At 36.7% G+C, this 19,230-nt stretch overlaps 1 protein-coding gene across 1 annotated transcript; it reads right to left on the bottom strand.

Moving 5' to 3' along the window:
* Positions 1-1,673: 1,673 nt before the first annotated feature.
* LOC149077927 (transcription factor HES-1-like) lies at positions 1,674-12,818 on the bottom strand. Its single transcript, XM_089241531.1, has 4 exons — positions 12,409-12,818; positions 8,315-8,410; positions 5,202-5,289; positions 1,674-4,458 (listed from the first exon to the last, which is right to left on the bottom strand). The coding sequence occupies exons 1-4, from the start codon at positions 12,451-12,453 to the stop codon at positions 3,602-3,604; spliced, it is 1,086 nt and encodes a 361-aa protein (XP_089097657.1). The 5' UTR covers positions 12,454-12,818; the 3' UTR covers positions 1,674-3,601.
* Between the last annotated feature and the right edge of the window lie 6,412 nt (positions 12,819-19,230).

Raw genomic sequence — 19,230 nt, 5'->3', positions numbered from 1 at the left:
AATAATTTATCTCAATGATCGCTATTGTACATCCTAACGCAGGGCCACTGGGCCAATATTCTTAAATGGCCTCTTGGCATAGCCCCCCAAAAAGGGAAGGCTGACGGGACTGCCCCGTCCTTAAACCCGGGACGATTCTCATCACATTTTGTATTTTATCGCACTATATAGGCTTCCGTCAAAATATTCCAGCCAAGGGGCCCTGCTGCAGGATATGGGGGGGTCATGCCTCTATGCCCGTGGTTCTCAACCTTCCGAAGCCCGTGGACCGGTTCATCTATTTTTATATATAAATTGAAGGGCCTTATCATACATACCACTGACGGGAAGAAAATGGGAAAAGTGAAACGGTGAACCGACCACGGCCCAGATGTGAGGGGCCGGTTCTAGTTCATGAGAAGTAATGGTCTATGCTAAAACTGATCGCAGGTGTAGATGATGGGGAAACACCCCCCCCCCTCCCCCGACCAGTGCCTCGTGAACCTCCCCTTCGAAGAGGACCATGTCCATACTATAGTGGTTCTCAAAATGTGCGCCGCGGTTCCTAGAGTGTCACGGTGAGCTGGTGATATTGATCTGTTCCCGTTCGGTGCTTTGGAGGGTTGTTTCTTTTGTCTATTCTGGGGAGGAGTGGATAAACATTGACCAAGGCAAAGGGAGACGCGGGTGACGAAAGTGTGAGAATCTCTCTCTCATTGCTTTTCTAAAATCTTAATATTGAGCGTTTCTCAACATATTTTTTTTTTCTCCGTGCGTAAGCCTAAAAAATAATAGATACATTATAAGGAACCCTGAAATATTGTAAAAAAAACCCTTGAACACAGTTATCAATAATGTAAGAAATCTTTAAACATATTCGTCTATGTTGAAGACCGCTCTTGAAATGTTATCCATGATTTTGGGCACCATTGAAACGATATTCATGTTTTGATAAACACTTCAACATCCACATACCAAGGTAACCTCCCTATAATGATGAAAAACACCCCACTGAAGCATTTTCTCACTACTATTTATCACAACCCCTCGCGGAATCCCCTACCATTGTCACAAGAGCTCTGATGTCCCACAGGATCCCGCCTTATTTGATCCGATATTTAGAAAATTTTCTGTCAGTCTATGGCAGGCATCTTCAACCCGTTGCTCGCGGTGCTCCCTTAACCACCCAGAGTGCTCGATTTCGTGCTCGCGAGCACTTGATCAACGGTCCCAATTAAAAACCACCTTGTACAAATTGCATTGAAGGATTGAAATCATCCTGATTTCTTGCCATGGGTATACCAAACTTGCCGTAAGAGTATTTTCCTTCCAGGCAGTGCTCGTGACTAGGAAATGGTTGAAGACATTTGCACAACGGTCATATTCAACGGTTTTTTTTTTCCAATTTCACTAGCGAATGATTATGCTTTGATCATCGGTCATTCATCAACAAAAACGGTCATTTTGGTCATTCATCGCATAACCCGCTATTTTGTTCTGAGGTTCCGTGAAATCCGGGTTGATAAAACGTTACCCTCCTCTTCTATCCGATATTAACAGTCTTTTGGTTGGGGCTATGGTCCTTTTTGCGTATCTTCACACCCCTTTCCAAGTAGAACGAATGGTCATGCTTTCATCATCATCGGCCATTTTGGTCATTCAACAAACAACTAAAAAAGAACAATCTAAATTCGTAAAAAACAAAAATATCTTTATTAAAAGATAATCGCGCAGACACAAAAAAGAATGAATTATACCAAGCTTTTCCTATAGACGTTTATCTCTGGCGTATTTTATATCTAAAAAGAGACCCTGGATGTCCTATCATGTATTTCATGCGTAAAAAATACATTAGAGTAATTTTTTTTGTCATTCACAGTAATTTTATGCAACGTACAAAACAATATAATAACGTATTTCATAGAATAAACCTTTACAATATCAACACAAACAAAACAGTAATTTTTTGTTTTTTTTTCGAAAGAGATCAGGAATTGGAGATAATTTTACACATGAGATGACGTCATCTTCAATCAATATATTTACACAATTTGATTATCGGAATACTGTGTGCAAATATTTAAGCAGGTGCCGTACAGTTATCTTTTCACCGTACAGGAACTATGGGTAATAAATGCTTGTATAAAAAAGCGTATAAATTTACAGTTTATGTACAAGGTATAGTACTGTACATAGAAATAAGGCACTTTCGGTGACCAAATACCCAAAGGTACGCGTTTTATATACAAGATATAGACAAGGCACTTCAGGCAGGACCGTCTCAATGCACACGTGGGGAGGGGGGTCTCTGGTTGATTATCGGGGTCCCCTTCATGATAATTGGCTTGTAGGCCGCGTTGCTGTTAAGATGGCCCTGACTTCAGGAACAATATATCAACAAGTTTTTTAAAAAAGGCACTTTTTTTATAAGGCATTTGTGGTTTCTCGGCTTAGGGTTCGAGGAACCCGGGGGGTTTCTTGGTATATAGTGTTTGGAATTTTGAGGATTTGAAAGAACTTTTTTTTGACATTTTGGTAAATTAATCAGTGATGCAGTTATTATGAACTTACGATTTACGGTTTTTATGGTAACATTTCGTCGTGGCCTGGGTCTGTTTCTCGCAAGGGCAAGCGGGACAAGTGCCCAGAGCCCACAAGTTTTCGGGTGGGTCGTCCCCCCCCCCCAAAATTGCATTTTCTTCGATATTTTAATTTTTTTTACAAAAATATGAATGAATAAATATTTTAAATTGTCTTGGGGAGGGGACATACCCCTCTAACCCGGCGTACACATCTGCCTCAAATAATGCTATATAGAAAGGTCCTCAACAAGCTCGTGTTTACTCAGTGCTCGTGCATATGAGAATCTGGCCCTGTTCGTGATGGCCCCCTTAGAATAGGGGAGGGGAGGCTGACGGGTTCCTATTATTGGGGCCCGAAAAAATTCATTGATATTAATTTTTTTTTTTTTTTCAAGACTATAATCCCTTAAGCCTAAAATAAATTGATTACTGAATCTGGCGAATCTTGATGGATCAGTGGGGGAATTTAAGCATGGGGGAACTTAATTAAGGATGTGGGGGCCGTGTATTTCAACTAAAAGACTGGTCTTTCACGGGGTTTAAAAGGACATTTCAACTATTCCAAGTGGATAACGGGATAATGTTTGTCTACTATGCCCAGAATTTTGACTGACGGCCCGATGGAGGCTTGATGGATCTTCCGTGCGACCAGAACGTATCCAGGGTTCCTTGAGATCCTGATGTAAGTTCAAGGTACGTTACGGAACTGATATTCAGCCCCCCCCCCCCAAACATGATTGGGTAAGCTGCTAACATGCCGGCGCTGCAAACCGGAATGAATCTCACTTTTTTTTTCTTCAGCAGAAGGGGATCCTACGAAAATCCTGGTTCCATGATGTGGGGGACCCTGCCCCAATTTCTAATTCAAAAACACATGGATAAAAGAAAATCTACACTATGAGGCCCGATAGTGGACAAACGGACATAAAATAATTGAAAGACATAATAGATTTTGTCATCTTTTTTTTTTTTCCATGATGGACACTGGGAATGACAATGACACTGGGCATTCGATGATAAAAGTCCAAGTTCGTTTAGAATCACCAAGGTCTCCAGACATTGTCTGATTCCGGCTGTGGCTGGACAGCTTGGCCCAGAGCTTGAGGGGGATGGTGATACGGATTATTGTTGTTACTGGTCGCAATATGACGGACCCTGGACACCGGTGAGCACAGGACAGTATCCCTCTGCTTGTAAGGTTCGATGAAGACGTCTGAGCCACCGTCGCTGCCCGTCGGGCTCAACGCGCTGTTGTCGGACGTCGCCGGGCTCGCCGACCTCCTCGAGGAAGCCGACATCGGCGAGGACGGCGGCCACGACGAATTGCTAGTCCTTTCGGGCCCGGACGATGACGGTACACTAGACGCACTGCCGGACGGCAACCCGAAAATCTGACCCTGGTTGTTGCAGGTCAGGGCTTGGCTCGGTAACAGAAACGCCAGGTCGCCGTTTGGCAAACGGCTCGGGATCAGAGACAGTCCACTGAATATCTTGCCGTTGTTGTTGTTGTTATTGTTATTATTGTTGTTGGACGAGTTGTTGTTACCGCTGTTGTTGTTGTTGATGTCTCCAGGCGGTGTCCTACTGCTACTGTTGTTGGAGTTCATGATGCCGACCGCCGGTACCGTCAACGTGCTCGGGATCTGCACGCTGAGGGACTGGAGAGGCGTCATCATACCGGGGAAGGTACCAGTGAAGCCCATGACTGACGACTGTGAGAATGTTGTCGTTGCAGCATTCATGGTCGTCATACAGCTCGACAGGTGAGATAGAAGCCTCTGTCTCAGTGCTGGTTCGACACCTTCCATGCGGTTGATGTACCGGCTGACTTCTTGAGCGCATTCGTTGAAGCCGGCCTTGAATTTGTTCAGTACGGTAGGGTCCGAGGATATGGCCGCTGTAAACGACAAGAAAAAGACCGGCATTTAGAGAATTTCCTAAATACACATTCAATAAATACTTCCAAAAACATCTAAACCAAGGGTGCTCAACTTTTTTGGAAAGAGTGGGTCACTTAATTGGTATGAAAATGTTTCGCGGGCCACTCGTGTGATCTGAAATAGGTCACTTGAGTGATCCCGAAATGTGCTGCGGGTCATTAAGTGAACTGGAAATGTTCTTAGGGTCATTCAAAAGATCTAAAAATGTGCCGTGGGCCGCTTAAGTGCTCGGCACTTGTGCCACGGGTCACTTAGTTAATCTGTAAATATGCCGTGGTTGACTCAAGTTATCTGGGAACGTGCCTCAGGCCACCTAAGTGATGTGGAACGGCACCGCGGTCACTTAAAACAGTGTTTCTCAACCGGCGGGACACGGCCCGGGTCCTGCAATTAGTCAAACCGGGCCGTGAATGATTCACTGTTTCATTTTGCTCCATTTCTTGCTCATTAGTCGTGTGAGAGACTGGGCCTTCCACTCACAAAAAATATATCAACCGGGCCGCGGGCTTCCAAAGGTTGAGAACCACTGACTTAAGAGATCTGTTAATGTTCCGCTTAATTCATTTTTGTAACCTTATGGTTACATTATGTTTCAGGTCACGGGCCACATCAGATGATTCCGAGGGATTTGGGTATGGGTTGAGCATTTATGGTCCAATCCTAAAAAAATATAGAAATAGCCTATTAAATTGATAATTACCTGCCATCTGTTGTCGCTGAATATTCTGTAAATGACGGACTGTCATCTCCAAGATGTCAGCCTTTTCTAGCTTCGAATGTCGAGATGGCTATAATGAAATAAAATTGAAATGATAAATATCTCGTATATCCTTGATTATATAATCAAAAGAATTAAAATCAGGTCAACAGTTTTCAAACATTTTTAAAATGTGGGTACTTTGTCTTAGTAATTTTGGATAACACTTTGCCCAAGTGACCATTTGTGCGCCACTTCCTAGCGAAAACGGTCATTTTTGAACATCTCTTTCTCCCTAATGATATTTTGTACACTCTAGTGACCATTCACCGGTGACCATCTTGTCCTGATGGTGATTTATGCAAGTCCCTCCTAACCCCTAAATGACAGCACGTCTCTTTTACCCTAATGTTCATATACTTTATATGCCGAACTGTTTTGCCCTAGCAGGGCCGGAACCAGAACCGTCTTAAGAGCATCATGGGCCTCCCCGGGCCAAGTAATTTTGTCTGTGGCCCTACTTGGCAATTGTCGAAAATTTCAACCGGTTCTCGTTTTCGTGAGGGCCCTCTTCTCCGTGCCCGGATGGGCTCATGCGTTAAGACTGCATTCTCCGGAACTGTGAAGGGGGCAACTGTCCCGGGCAGCAAAGTCTAGGTGGATACGTACAACACCGTTATAAAATTATCGAATTTCGAATTAGTTGGGGCGGCAATATAATACTATACAAAAATCCCTTCCCCGTGTCTTTGTGATTTTTTATTCCCCTTTTGGTCCCTATTTACCAGCGGGCCGCTTGGTCCAAACGGTCATTTAATCGGGGAATACTTTTCTGTAAGCAGGGCTTGACAAATCCGAGAGGAATTCAGGTGTCAGCCAAACTACTCAGGAGCCAATCATCGATTTTTCTATTTGGAAAAAAAATGGTCCTAAATAATATTTTTGGGACTTTACTTACGATGACTTTGCTAAATTGAAGTCGTAAATTTTTCTGTTTTCATGACCGCGTGTCTTCCTACATGCATTCATGGTATGAGAAATTTCAAGCACTGATACCGCTTTTTTTAAGTGCCATTGCGACCCGGGATTCGTCAAGCCGTGACTTTTGGGAACGTTTACCTGCTTCGTTTTCGCCTTAACAGTCATTTAAGCTGGTCGCCTTCGCCTAGTGATCATATGTACCCGATTTCCTTGCATTGGTGAGTTTTTCATCCGTGGCTCCCTTGCGCTAATGGTCATTTAAAGGCAGCCGATTTGTCCCAACGGTCAGTTATATGATTTCGCGTGGCAGTGGAGCCAAACCTCCGACACATCTCATCAAACGGCTTACATTACCAATAGTGATAAGCTTCAAGCCATTAATATGGGGTTGTCGTCGTCGGTCGGCCAAACGGTCATTTACACCAGGGCTTGATAAATCCCAGACGCTAGGTTTCCCCATGGGCGCTAAGAAATTTGAATTAGCATAGACGATTTTCTATGTGTTAGTTACTAAATTGAATTCGAAGGACAATACAAAATTTTTGTAATCTATATAACAGCGTATCTATCAATACTGAAGGCAGTCACTATGCCGAAATTTTTTTTTTCCGACCTGTTTTTCGTGAAAAAAAATAATTTTGACACCTTAAAAATTGTTCTGGTGCCTAGATTTTTTGCGATTTGTCACGTCCTGGTCTATACCGAGCTTCACGAGTCATTTTCCCGCTGTTCCTTTGATGAACAGTCATTTATGCACGTCTTCATTGCCTCAATGATCATTTACTCATTGGCTACCCTGTTCTAGTGGTCATTTATCAGGTATTCTAGCTCTCATTTATTGACTGTTCTCCCCCCCCCCTCCAACCTCTCTAATGGCAATACGACAGGCGACGGTATTGCAATAATACTAGTGCAAATAAATCGGGTAAAATACCATATTCCAAATAATCACTGTGTAAGCGCAAAAAAGCGATGTCTTCCGTCCAGGCTCTAGCGCGAGGCCCTTGCTAGCTGCGCCACGCAGTTTGAGAATTATTTTTATGTTTTGTGTAATGATATTATATTACTCAATACACTATATCAAGCATTACACTCTATACAACGGGTCTTCAACCTCTTTCAGACACGTGACGGACCAAATTTAAACTTCCTACGAAGCCAGCGAGCCATCGACTCGTATAATTTAATGAAATATTAATATAGTCGAATCCCGTTATAACGAACTCCAAGACGACTGGAGAAATCACTTCGTTATAACGAAATTTCGTTTCAAAGGAATTCCAGGTTTTATCGTTGTTCCTGTGTGAACTTCCTCCGGGGGAATTAGAAAAGTGTTCGCTATAAAACGAGATTTTTTCGCTATAACGGTATTCGTTAAAACGGGATTCGACTCTAGTGGGGGGGGGACCGAATAAACAGGGACAAAAATAATTTATTCCGAAATTATTTCTTCTATTAATTATCAATTTCAGTTAGTTCTTAAATAATTTATTCTCACTTAATTCTAAAATTTATTTTGATTAATTCATGATTAAGTTAATTAATTCTTATGCCAATTTCAATCTGAAATTGCTACCTCGGCGCACCAGATTTGCCCGCTCCCCCTTCAGTTGCAGTCCTGGGCCCGTGGGCCATGCGTTGAAGACCCCCCCCCCTCCACCACTCGATCTGCGAGCATCAAGTACCAATATACGTCGGTAGATGGCAGTGGAAGTCTCCCTGCCAGTTTGTTTTTTCTCTCGCGCTTCGGTTTCGATATCATCAACCGTTGCTTTTGCTTTATTTACTCCCTTTTTTTTATGCTTATTTCTTCAAGAAGCAACTTGTCGATTCAAGTGCCCTTGGTGAGTCTTCAACATCAAAAAGACCCGCTCCTTCGGTATTTCGTACATAGGATAAACGCTCTTAATTTTTATAATAACTTTTTTTTCCCCCTCCAAGTAACGAGTTGGTATCAAGTGTTTTTCCTCAAGTGTTACTCGAGAGAGGACATCAAATATTCCGCTAAGTCAACATATTTACGTGCTTGTTCGTAAAGCACGAATCTTCGCATTGTGGAAAGCTGTGCTGGATCTAAATTACTACCCTATCAACCGATGGTAATTGTAGATGATAATTAAAAAATTAATACTTACATCTTTATTGAGAGCGTCTAAGATAAGCGCCTTGAGCTCCGATAAGCATTGGTTTATCCTCGCCCGGCGTCTCTTCTCCATGATGGGCTTCGTTGCCTAAAATTAAAATATACGAATATAAGTCTCGGACGAGACCACAATGATTGACAATATTATCTGTTAAGATTGTTTCGATCGTGATATGGACGATAATCAACTGTTCTTGTTTCTGGGTTGAGTATTAGTTTATGGGTTGAGTAAAAATTGATTAGCATTAATTTATTGAAGATTATATTTTTCAATAGTTCCCCCCAATAATTATTTGACTATGGCCACCTGTGATTTTTATGGAATAATATCATGTTTCCTGTGTTGACAACTAACTGCTTCACCGATACGCAGTGATAAAGGCTTTATAAAACTGGTTCTTATCCCTTTAAGAGGCATAACAGTGGTTATTTAGAAGACACCAACGAATAAGGCAAATACACAATTTTGTGTATTTGCCTTATTCGTTGGTGTCTTCTAAATATTCTTTGGCAAAGTGGATCAACTCTTCTATAACAGTGGTTATCACCTTCAAAATGTCAAATCTTTTTTTAATGAAGTAGACTTTCTTCCGATTTTCAGCAGGGAAAAGTGTTCCGGTGTTCCATAGATAAATCAACTTTGCAAAATGCCTGGGCTTGTTAATGCCAAGATCAAGGTTTGACAAATCAAAGAAAAAAATTGGCAAACGACAAATTTTCAAGAGCCAAAAATTTTTTCCTGAAAAAAATGTGTTCTTAAATAATATTATTTTTCAAATCTTTAGGGACTCGAAACCCTTTCGATGCTGCTGGCAGACACGCTCTGATACATTTTCGAAAAATCTTGTATTGTCCTCAAATGCCAATTCATCAATCAGAGATAGAAAATTTCAGGCGCTAGTAGGCCTACCAATTTTACCTGTGCACGTGGGATTTGCCATGCCTTGGTTAAAACAAGAGACCGTAAAAGAGACGAGATATCTCGTCAATGCCGCCTAATGGGTTACAGGGTGGGCCATGGGTCTCAGGGATACGAATTTTTATTTCGGTGGGTATGTAGAGGAATTGTTTGATACGAACCGAAATTGACAAGTGACTTATGGCAAAGAGCAAGGGATCCTTGGTTCCCCTAGGTGTCTGATTATAAAGTTTCGGTTTCATTAGTAAAAAATCTTAATAGGTTCTCCATATCCATACTAAGTATTACCTAACTTTTCACGTCCTAGAAATGAGATAAGCATTTTGAATATCTCATGGCATCCCCCATTGCCTCGACACAGTTCGGTGGCACCCTGAAGTGCCACGACACAATTCTTTCGATATAATTTAATTTCGTATCCGGAATATCTGAGGGGTACCACGTAGAAATTTAAACACCTTATGGTGGTCCTGGGAAATTTCGGTGCACAAAGGAGTAAACACACTGTAAAAAGCTGTTACATTCTGATTCGGAGACCCCACATAATGTAATTATATCCCTAAAATATCTCACAGCACACTCATGATCGATCTCATGGTTACCACGACATACGGTTTAGAAATCATTTTTCTGACATTAGGGAGAATTTATTGAAATTGCTCTAAAGCGTGGGGTTCTTAACTTTTTTCTACCAGGACCCAAAATCAACAAGATCAGCTTCGCAACCCATAGATGGGACTGCTTGTTTCTCAAAGTTAGTGAAACCAGTGACACAATAAGTGTGTTTATAACAGGACTGTAAGTGGATTTTACAACCCATTTCGGAAGCCCCTGCGAAGTATGCTCTAAAAAAAGACTATGGAAAATTATATTCAAAGCGTAGCCTAATACCCCTTTTATTCACTTGTGAAAACCCTGTTCGTGACTAATAAGCCGTACATTCTAATTCTGGAAGTTGTCCCCCACCCCGGATAGAAATAACTTACAAAGAAATATTCTGGATCAGGAAAAATTGTCCCTACTGGGATTTGGGTCCTTTTTACAGAGGTGGCCCTTTCGGATGGGTCGTTTTACGGGTTCGACGGATCTTCCTGGACGGTTGTTTCATAGCAATATCGCTGTTCACCAAGCGGGAAAACAAGCACACAGGGGTAAGTTGGAACGTTAGCATTTTACGAAATGGACATTGTCCAGACTATTGCAGTCAAATAATGGTCATACATGGTGACCAAAATTTCCTGCTAATACTTATTGTGCGGCTTTCATTATTATTTTTCTTATGTAAAACATGCAGGTATTATCTCTGCATGATCAGACGTAAATTAAACTAATGATATTGTTATTATCATGGAGCCTTAACAAAAGGTCTATCAGAGTCCTCTAAAACCATTAGAAAATATGATGTTTTTAAAATTACAAAAAATTTTAATTATATCTCCAATATTTTATGATATTTTTCCTGTAAAAGTTTTTTTACGGAAGTTGTTCAAGGTTATAAAAAGTTCCGGGGCCCTGAACTTCTTAAAACTGTCGTTAGTTGGAACTATGTTTATACCATGGATCTCGCTTATAACGTTTTCCCGCTTAATACGAATCATTTTCGTGGTCCTAACTCTAATAAATTCCCATTAAGATTTCCCGTTTAAAACGTTTTCCCGCTTGCAACGTTTTTTCATGACGATTTTTTTGCAAAACGTTACAAACGGTATCCACTGTATATGTTTTGTAAAATAAATTCTCAAAAAAAAATTCGATCGATTTCGAAAACTGTAGTGTTGTCTTAATACTTATTAAACACATAATTACCATCAATATCTAATTTATTACTCACAATTATTGCTGATAATTTTTTATTATTCATTGTAATTTATAACAATTATCATCACTAATCATCAGTAATTTCTCCAACATGATTGCTAAAAATAATTTTATCAGTTACTCTTACCATCAATAATTTATTCACCGTAATCAATTCAAATAACTTTTCGAATTATTGTAAATAATTTATTTTTATTAATCACAACTATAAAAAATATTTTTAATAACAACTATAAAAAATTTATTTTTACAAATTTCTGTTAAAAAAATAAAATTATACCAATTTGTGTGACTTTTGTGGAACAATCGTTATGGGTAATTCATTTTTAATGATTTTTATCAACAATTTACATAAAAAAATTATCAATATAAATTTGTTTAAAATAATTATTTTGAAAACTAAAAAAAATTTCCTGAATGGAAAATTTTTAAATTACTATAAATTTCATAAGAAAATCACTGAATAGAGGCATTATATGGGTGCGGTAGCCCAGGTCGATAAGATACTCGCCTAAAATACCAAAGGATGCATAGAGGTGTCGCGGGTTCGGTACCCGGGGATTCCTCCTTGTCAGAAAACTTTCCTGACACGGGTACAACAGAAACGGTGACATGACCACAGAAAAAGATCGCTACCGCAGGGAGTCCCACCACCTAAGGGGTTAGCGCACCCACCTCTCGGTGAGTATAAAAAAAGACTTCGTTCAGAATCAGCAATAAATTGTCGGCCCCGATCTAATTTAATTAGCAGAAAATGATCAAATGAACATCCCATTATTATATCGATAGCTTATAAGAACCATAATATTCTGAAAAAGGGGAACATTTAAAAATTTAAATTAAGTGACCATATAAACATCTTTAAAGAAAATAATTCAACCAAAAAAAATTCTATCTATAAAACCAAGAAATTTTTAAATTTTGTGAATTTAATATCCCATTTTAATATTATCCTATATTATCCTATAGTATCCTATAGAACAGAAAAATCGCTGAAAATTTATCATTTCAAAAATGATAATTAGCCTCTAATTAATGATCCATTTTATTGGATAATTTTTTTTTTTAATTTAATAATTTCCTTAGAATGTCATTATCCATGAATAGTTTTGAATAACTATTTTATATAATTAAATAAATTATAACAAAATAAATAAAAATATTTCTAAATTTCTGTATATCGATTATCCATATGTCGTCTTTTTTTCACATAATTTCCTTTGAATATTACCTTTGAAAATAAGCCTCTTAAAAAAAATCATTGAACCACCAATTTCTAAAAATCAAGAAATTTAGAAAATTTAAATTTTTAAATCCAATTATTATAGTGACAAAATTCACACACTCACCCTTCGATTCTCACTAGCCTTCGTAGGCGGCCTTTCAGCAGGCATAACTCCAAACGTTTGGTATTCCAGCTTTGAAACAAAATTAATTATTCAAAAAAACAACAACAAAATCCCACTTTTTTTTTTCAGATTCAAATCTTCGACACTTCACTTCACTTCCGAAAAAACAAAACAAAAAAACCAGACGACAGCAACAACCAAATCAATCGGAATAACAACAAACAAGCAAATAACACCGAATACACGACGACGAGAGCGACATAACTTCACGTCACATCACTCCGGTGGTTCGTCAACGACTGACTCTGACTACTCTTTAACGGGACGCACACGATCAACAAGTGCAATTCAGTGAGTTCCAGAACACGGAGAGAGAGAGAGAGAGAAAGAGCGCGGGAACTAGAGGAATGATGAGAAAGAGAGAGAGGTAAAGGATATGATATTAAAAAAAAAAATGGTAGGATAAAAAAAAAATCCGTGACGTTGCTTTACCAGTAGTAGTAGTAGGAGTCACTGGTACTGTATAATAATAATAATAATAATAATAGAGGAGGGGAAAGAGAGAGAGAGACGAGAGATGTAATCCAGTATGTGATACTCGTTCGTATATGCGTGGGAAAGAATAAAAATAAAATAGCATGAAAAAAGGAAGAACTAAAAACTAAGCGTGCACCTATTTGAACGTGAGGTCAGCGTTGCATATGGTCGGCCGCGTGCGGCGTACTTTCGGTGTGAGAACAGCGGACGCGTTTCGTTCCCACACTCTCTCCCGTAAAGAAAAGGAAAGAAAAGAATATATATATTTATATATATAATAATCATTCTGGAAGAGAAGAAGTTTCTTAAAGAAAGAAAATGAAAGAAAGAAAGAAAGAGAACTGTGTGTGTGTGTGTGTGTGTTGCTGGGGTCAGGATACCGACCGACCCAAACTAACAATGGCTGCCGCTTTTTCTTTTCTTCTGTTCTGTCTGCGTCTTGATCTTACATTTCTTTTTTTGTTATTATTATTTTGTGCTGATGTTATGAAAATATTCACGTGAGGAGGAGGATGAAGAGGAGATAAGATTATGACGAATAAATAATGACGATACTGAGTCAGCACCGTTTGTCGATTTTGATGTTTGATATTGCTTTTTTTTTTTGAGTGTGTGTGTGTGTGTTTTGTTGATAATTAGAAGTATTTCGTTTTCGAAAATTTTTTCGTTATTGTTATCCTTATTAATTGATGGTTTTGGTTTGATAATGTTCTTGGAATATCATCGGAGATATTCTATTAATTTGATGGTTTGATTTGATAATTTTCTTGGAACATTATGGGAAATATTCTATTAATCGATGGTTTTTAAGGATAATTTTCTTGGAATGTTATTTGAAATGTGTTATTAAATTTCGGTTTAATTCGATTATTTCTAGATCTATTATTGGAAATATTCTATTAATTTATAGTTCTGATTTGATAATTTTATCGGAGTTTTATTGGGAATTTTCTGTATTGGTTGGAGATTCTTAGGGATAATTTTCTTGGAATGTTATTCGAAATATGTTATTAAATACTGGTTTAATCGGATAATTTCTTGATATATTATTAGAAATATTCTATTAATTTATAGTTTTGATTTGATAATTTTCCCGGAACATTACTGGAAATATTCTATTAATCGATGGTTTTTAAGGATAATTTTCTTGGAATGTTATTTGAAAGATGTTATTAAATGCTGGTTTAATCGGATAATTTCTAGATATATTATTGGAAATATTCTATTAATTTGATGGTTTGCTTTGATAATTTTCTCGGAACATTATGAGAAATATTCTATTAATCGATGGTTTTTAAGGATAATTTTCTTGGAATGTTATTCGAAATATGTTATTAAATGCTGGTTAAATTCGATTATTTCTCGATATATTATTGGAAATATTCTATTAATTTATAGTTTTGATTTGATAATTTTATCGGAGTTTAATTGGGAATTTTCTGTATTGGTTGGAGATTCTTATGGATAATTTTCTTGGAATGTTATTGGACATATCCTATTAATTTTCTGGTTTTAATTTGATAATTTCTGAAAATATTGTTGGAAATATTCTATTAATTTATAGTTTTGATTTGATAGTTTCTTTTTTCTTTTCGGAATGATATTGGCACTATTCTTCCAACTGGTGTTTTTAATAGGAAATTTTATTGGAATATTGGTGTTATATCTTTATTAATTGATAGCTTTGATTCGATAATGTTTTTGGAATTGTCATTGGAAATATTCTATTAATTGATTCCCCGATTCAATTATTTTCTTGGAATGTATGATTTGATTGATGAATTTTCTTGAAGCATTATTTGGCAGTATCTTTATATTGATATGATTTTGATTTATTCATTCTCTTTTCTTCATTCTGTCTATGTCTTGATCTTACTTTTTTTAGTTATTATTATTTTGTGCTGATGTTATGAAAATACTCACTTGAGGAGGAAGAAGAGATAAGATTATGACGAATTATAATCATGGTGATGATAATGACTCGGCACCGTTTGTCGATTTTGATGTTTGATATTGGTTTGTTTGTGTTTTTCGTGTGTTTTGTTGATAATTGAGAATAATTGGAATAATTTTCTGTCGGAAACATTCTATTAATTGATAGTTTTGGTTTCATAGTTTTCTTGGAATGCCATCGGAAATATTCCTTACGATTTGATCATTTTATTGGAAATGTCTCTTAAATTAACATTTTTGATTTAGTCGATTAATTTCGATGTTTCTTAGATTATAATTGGCAATATCCAGTCAATTAATGGTTTTGATTTAATATTTTTCTTGGTAATCATTTTTTTGTGTGTATGTGTTCGTGTTTCGTTGATTATTAGAAATACTGTATTTCGTTTTTGATAATTTTCTTGGAATATTATCAGGGATATTCTGTGTCAATTTGATGGTTTGATTTGATAATTTTCCAGGAATATTATTGGAAATATTCTATTCATTTATAGTTTTGATTTTATAGTTTTCTTGGAAAGTATGAATTGACTTGGAATGCTATTGAAAATAATAGTTGGTGCTATTGATTGACAACAACTGATAATGTTTAACTGACTAATAATATAATTAATGTTTCTATTCATCCTTTATCCTTGTGTTGTCTTTTTCATAATTTCCTTAAACTATTATTGGAAATATTCTGGAAATTATGACTTTTAGTCACCTTCGGAACATATATATATATATGTTTACAAAATTTTCTTGTTGGTGCTGCTGCATATGATAATTCAAAATTATTCTAATGAAAAATAACGAAAATACTAATACAGTATTTCATCACCTACTGCAACTATTATTGGTGTGGTTACCATTAATTAATTAATTCAATAATCCACTAAAATTGTTTATGACTAATTTAAAGAAAATGAAAAATTATTGTTGATAATTTTTGTTGATTATCACTGGTGATATTTCATAATTTATATATTAAGGCTATTACTGATAGTCTTCAAGTATGAATGATAATAATACTTTTATTGCAATTGATTAGCTTTGAAAGTTATGGAGACCATTATTGAATTTACACTAATGTTTTTTATCGATGATATTTTATCATCATAACTACTCTTAATTATTTTTATTTACAGAATTTATGATATTAGTATTTCATTATTTAATAGCAAAATTGATTAATTCAAAATAATCTGTGATTTTAATCAATCATTACAGTATTTGTATCGCCATGTTACAAATACTGTTACAATCATTACAGTATTCTTAACATGGTGACACGGATTAGTAATTATGTTAATTATTAACTATTAATAATTTTTTATTTGCATTCATTATTATCATTTTTGATCGATACATTGTTATTTTTTTTCTTTTGTAAAACATCTATTATTTTATCAGTTTCTATTATTATCGGTACATAATTTCCCCTAAAACTTCTATACGAAATTCTTTTCAAATGCATAATAAAATTTTCTTTAAAACGTATCTGAATTTTTTCATAAACTTCAATAAAATTTGAGTTTTTTTGTAGTTTCGAATTTTTGAATTTACAATTTTTATATAAAATTCTCAATTAATTTTGTATTTGTTAATTTTAATTTAAAAGACGAGTTTTGTCTTCTAATTTTCCCTATTTGCTTCAGGAATACAAATACAACGCCACAACAGGCAAATTGCCCAACGAGGTGGCTGACTTAAGAACATCATGGATCCCCGAGCCATTTTTCGGAGGCCCTACCTACTACTGCTACACCACACATGCACCCCGCCCCCGCGGAACCCCCAACGAATCGGTACATGCGGGAATATGCGTGTACGTGTAGTGAAACCTGACGTGAAGTTTTTTTTTGTTTCTCTGTAATGCTTGTTATGTGTAGTGCTGCCATCTGCCACCAGTTTTTCTAACTATGAGTGAAGTGTTATGATTGAATGATTTACCGTTGTAGGACTGTTGCTCTCTGTGGCGAGACTTTTTAACGGGGAGATCGGCTCGCATTTGCGCCTTGAAGTTGGGAACCACAGAAAACCAACTTCAGCCGACCACCACTGTGGGGTTCGAACCCGGATCCTCGCATCGCGAGTCCGTCACTATAACCACTCTACCACCACAGCGGCAAAAGTGTAGTTATCTGGAGGTGGGTGGATATGAACCCATGTCCCCTGAACTCTTCCCTTCTCTAACTCTGTATCTTACCAACCCACCACTAAACCTTAATGTGCCCTCAATTGTTCCTCATTGTGTGTTTTGCTCATATAATTCTAATTTTTTTTTAATTTATAACTTTTGAAATTATTTCATCCAAACAATGATAAATTAAATTTCCCTCGGCAAATCAAAGAAAAATGAACTTATTTTCAGTGAATTGTTTAAATATCAATTAATTAATAACTCCAGATGATGTAAATTTGAAGAAAATTATTCATGATCAATCAATAACTGAATATATAATCGGTCGTGGTCAGTGAAAACGAAGGTCAATTAGCTATAACCCGTAACCAAATAAAATCGACACCATTCTTATCATCGTAGGTACGTCACTGCATCTTATCGTACCCCAGTGACCTTTTGACGTCCTTCAGCCGATAATGGGCATTTAATTTGCATATGCGAAACATCTTTCCATTCCTCGCAAATGTTTATATTATTATGGTAAAATAAGGGTCAAGTGTTGCGAATGAATGATATTTATCAGATTTTACTTTCGATATTCACGTATTAAATAGCAATAGAAAAAACGAAATTTTGTACAGCGTCATCTAGCGATTTTTCAATCATGAATATTTAATTTTGTAAAATTGGTGTAAAAACATTATTTTTCTTAACCATCCCTCTTGTTTGCCCTTTTAAATTAGTAAAATTAAAGTTTATTATAATAATGATATTCATTTTGTTAATCAATTTTGTTAATTAAATGAATGGTTATATTTATTTTATTGTATTTGTTAATGAATATTAATTTCAATTTTGATATGAAGTAACTCATTTTCTTTGATGATTAGCTATTTGAAAGTCTGCTGATGGCTCGTAAGGGCTGGTGCCGGGAAGGAACTTTTCGCAATGCTGTCTTGTTCTCCAAATGTACTGAACTTGCGTTTAATGCAGGGGTCATTAGGCCATGCCCGACCCCAAGTATAGGCTTACAGGGCTCCGGCCCTGGGCGAATTCTAAATTGTTTTTTTGGTTTTCAGACTACAAATTCACTGTAGAGGGGAACCAGTAAAAAAATCTTTCTTGGGGGGGCCTGCTTAAGATCCCAGCCTAGGACCCTGCTGAATATGGGGGCACGACTAGGGCAGGAACGCATGACCAGTGGTCCAAATGTGGCGATGCTTTTGTTTCATTAGCGCCGTCTTCGGGAATTTGGGGGAGAGGCGTTCCAAACACTTTTGAGGACTACTTGATTTTTCGCATATTATTATTTCGTAAAATATCCATCCAAAAGGTATACATAACTATAAAATTGCTGGAAAACACCTAAATGGAAGAAATAATATTAAACTTATTTACGAAATGTTTCTCACATATAATTTCTGGAAAAATCATTTCAGAATCATTGAAAGAATTAATTTTATAATTGCTTTTTATAAATAATTACTCGATTACTTTTTTACAAATAATTACGCGATTACTTTTTTATAAATAATTTTGTGATAACATTTTATCATTTTAATTTCTTGATTACTTTTAGAATTGTTAGAAGATATTATTCCAGAATTTTTTTTTTAATAAAAGAAATTATTTAATAATTCATATGAAAACTTATTTAAAAAATGAAAGAAATAACTTTTTATATAATTATTTTTATAGAAATAATGTCAGATTTAATAAAAGAAGCAATTCGGTAATTCGGGGAAGATTTTATCTCGTGATAGAAGAAAAATGATAAGAATCATTAATTAATTCAATTACATAATATCATAATCGTTTTTTCACACTAAAAAATTCAATATGGGGAGGGGGCATGAAAAGTTTGTCTTGGTGGCTTGTCAAAGGACCCAGCCATGATCCGCCCCTCCCCCGACAGGGGTTGTGCTGATAGGGCTCCAGCCCGGGGGGCCGGGACGGATTCTTCTCATCTTTGTTTTTTTACACTGTAAATTCACTATGTAGGGTCCCGCGTAAAGTCTGCTTAAGAATGTGTAGGATGCGTGGGTCATGTCGAAGACTTCCATGAAGTCACGATGGCGCAAAGGGTCCGTGGAGCAAAAAAGGTCAAGAACCCTAGGTTCAATGAGACCTAGTTCATGAAGGCTGGATTTTCGAATAATGCATCAGCAATAACTGATTTAAATGCAAAATTATGTATTTTTTAATGATTTAAACTGCTGGGGAAA

Source organism: Pholcus phalangioides, unplaced genomic scaffold (genome assembly GCF_987345545.1).
Source record: "Pholcus phalangioides strain wild (caught in Gottingen) unplaced genomic scaffold, Ppha-v1.0 ptg000014l_1, whole genome shotgun sequence".
Classification (NCBI taxonomy): domain Eukaryota; kingdom Metazoa; phylum Arthropoda; class Arachnida; order Araneae; family Pholcidae; genus Pholcus; species Pholcus phalangioides.
Note: the sequence above shows the minus strand (reverse complement) of the source record. Positions and strands in the feature narration are given on the sequence as shown.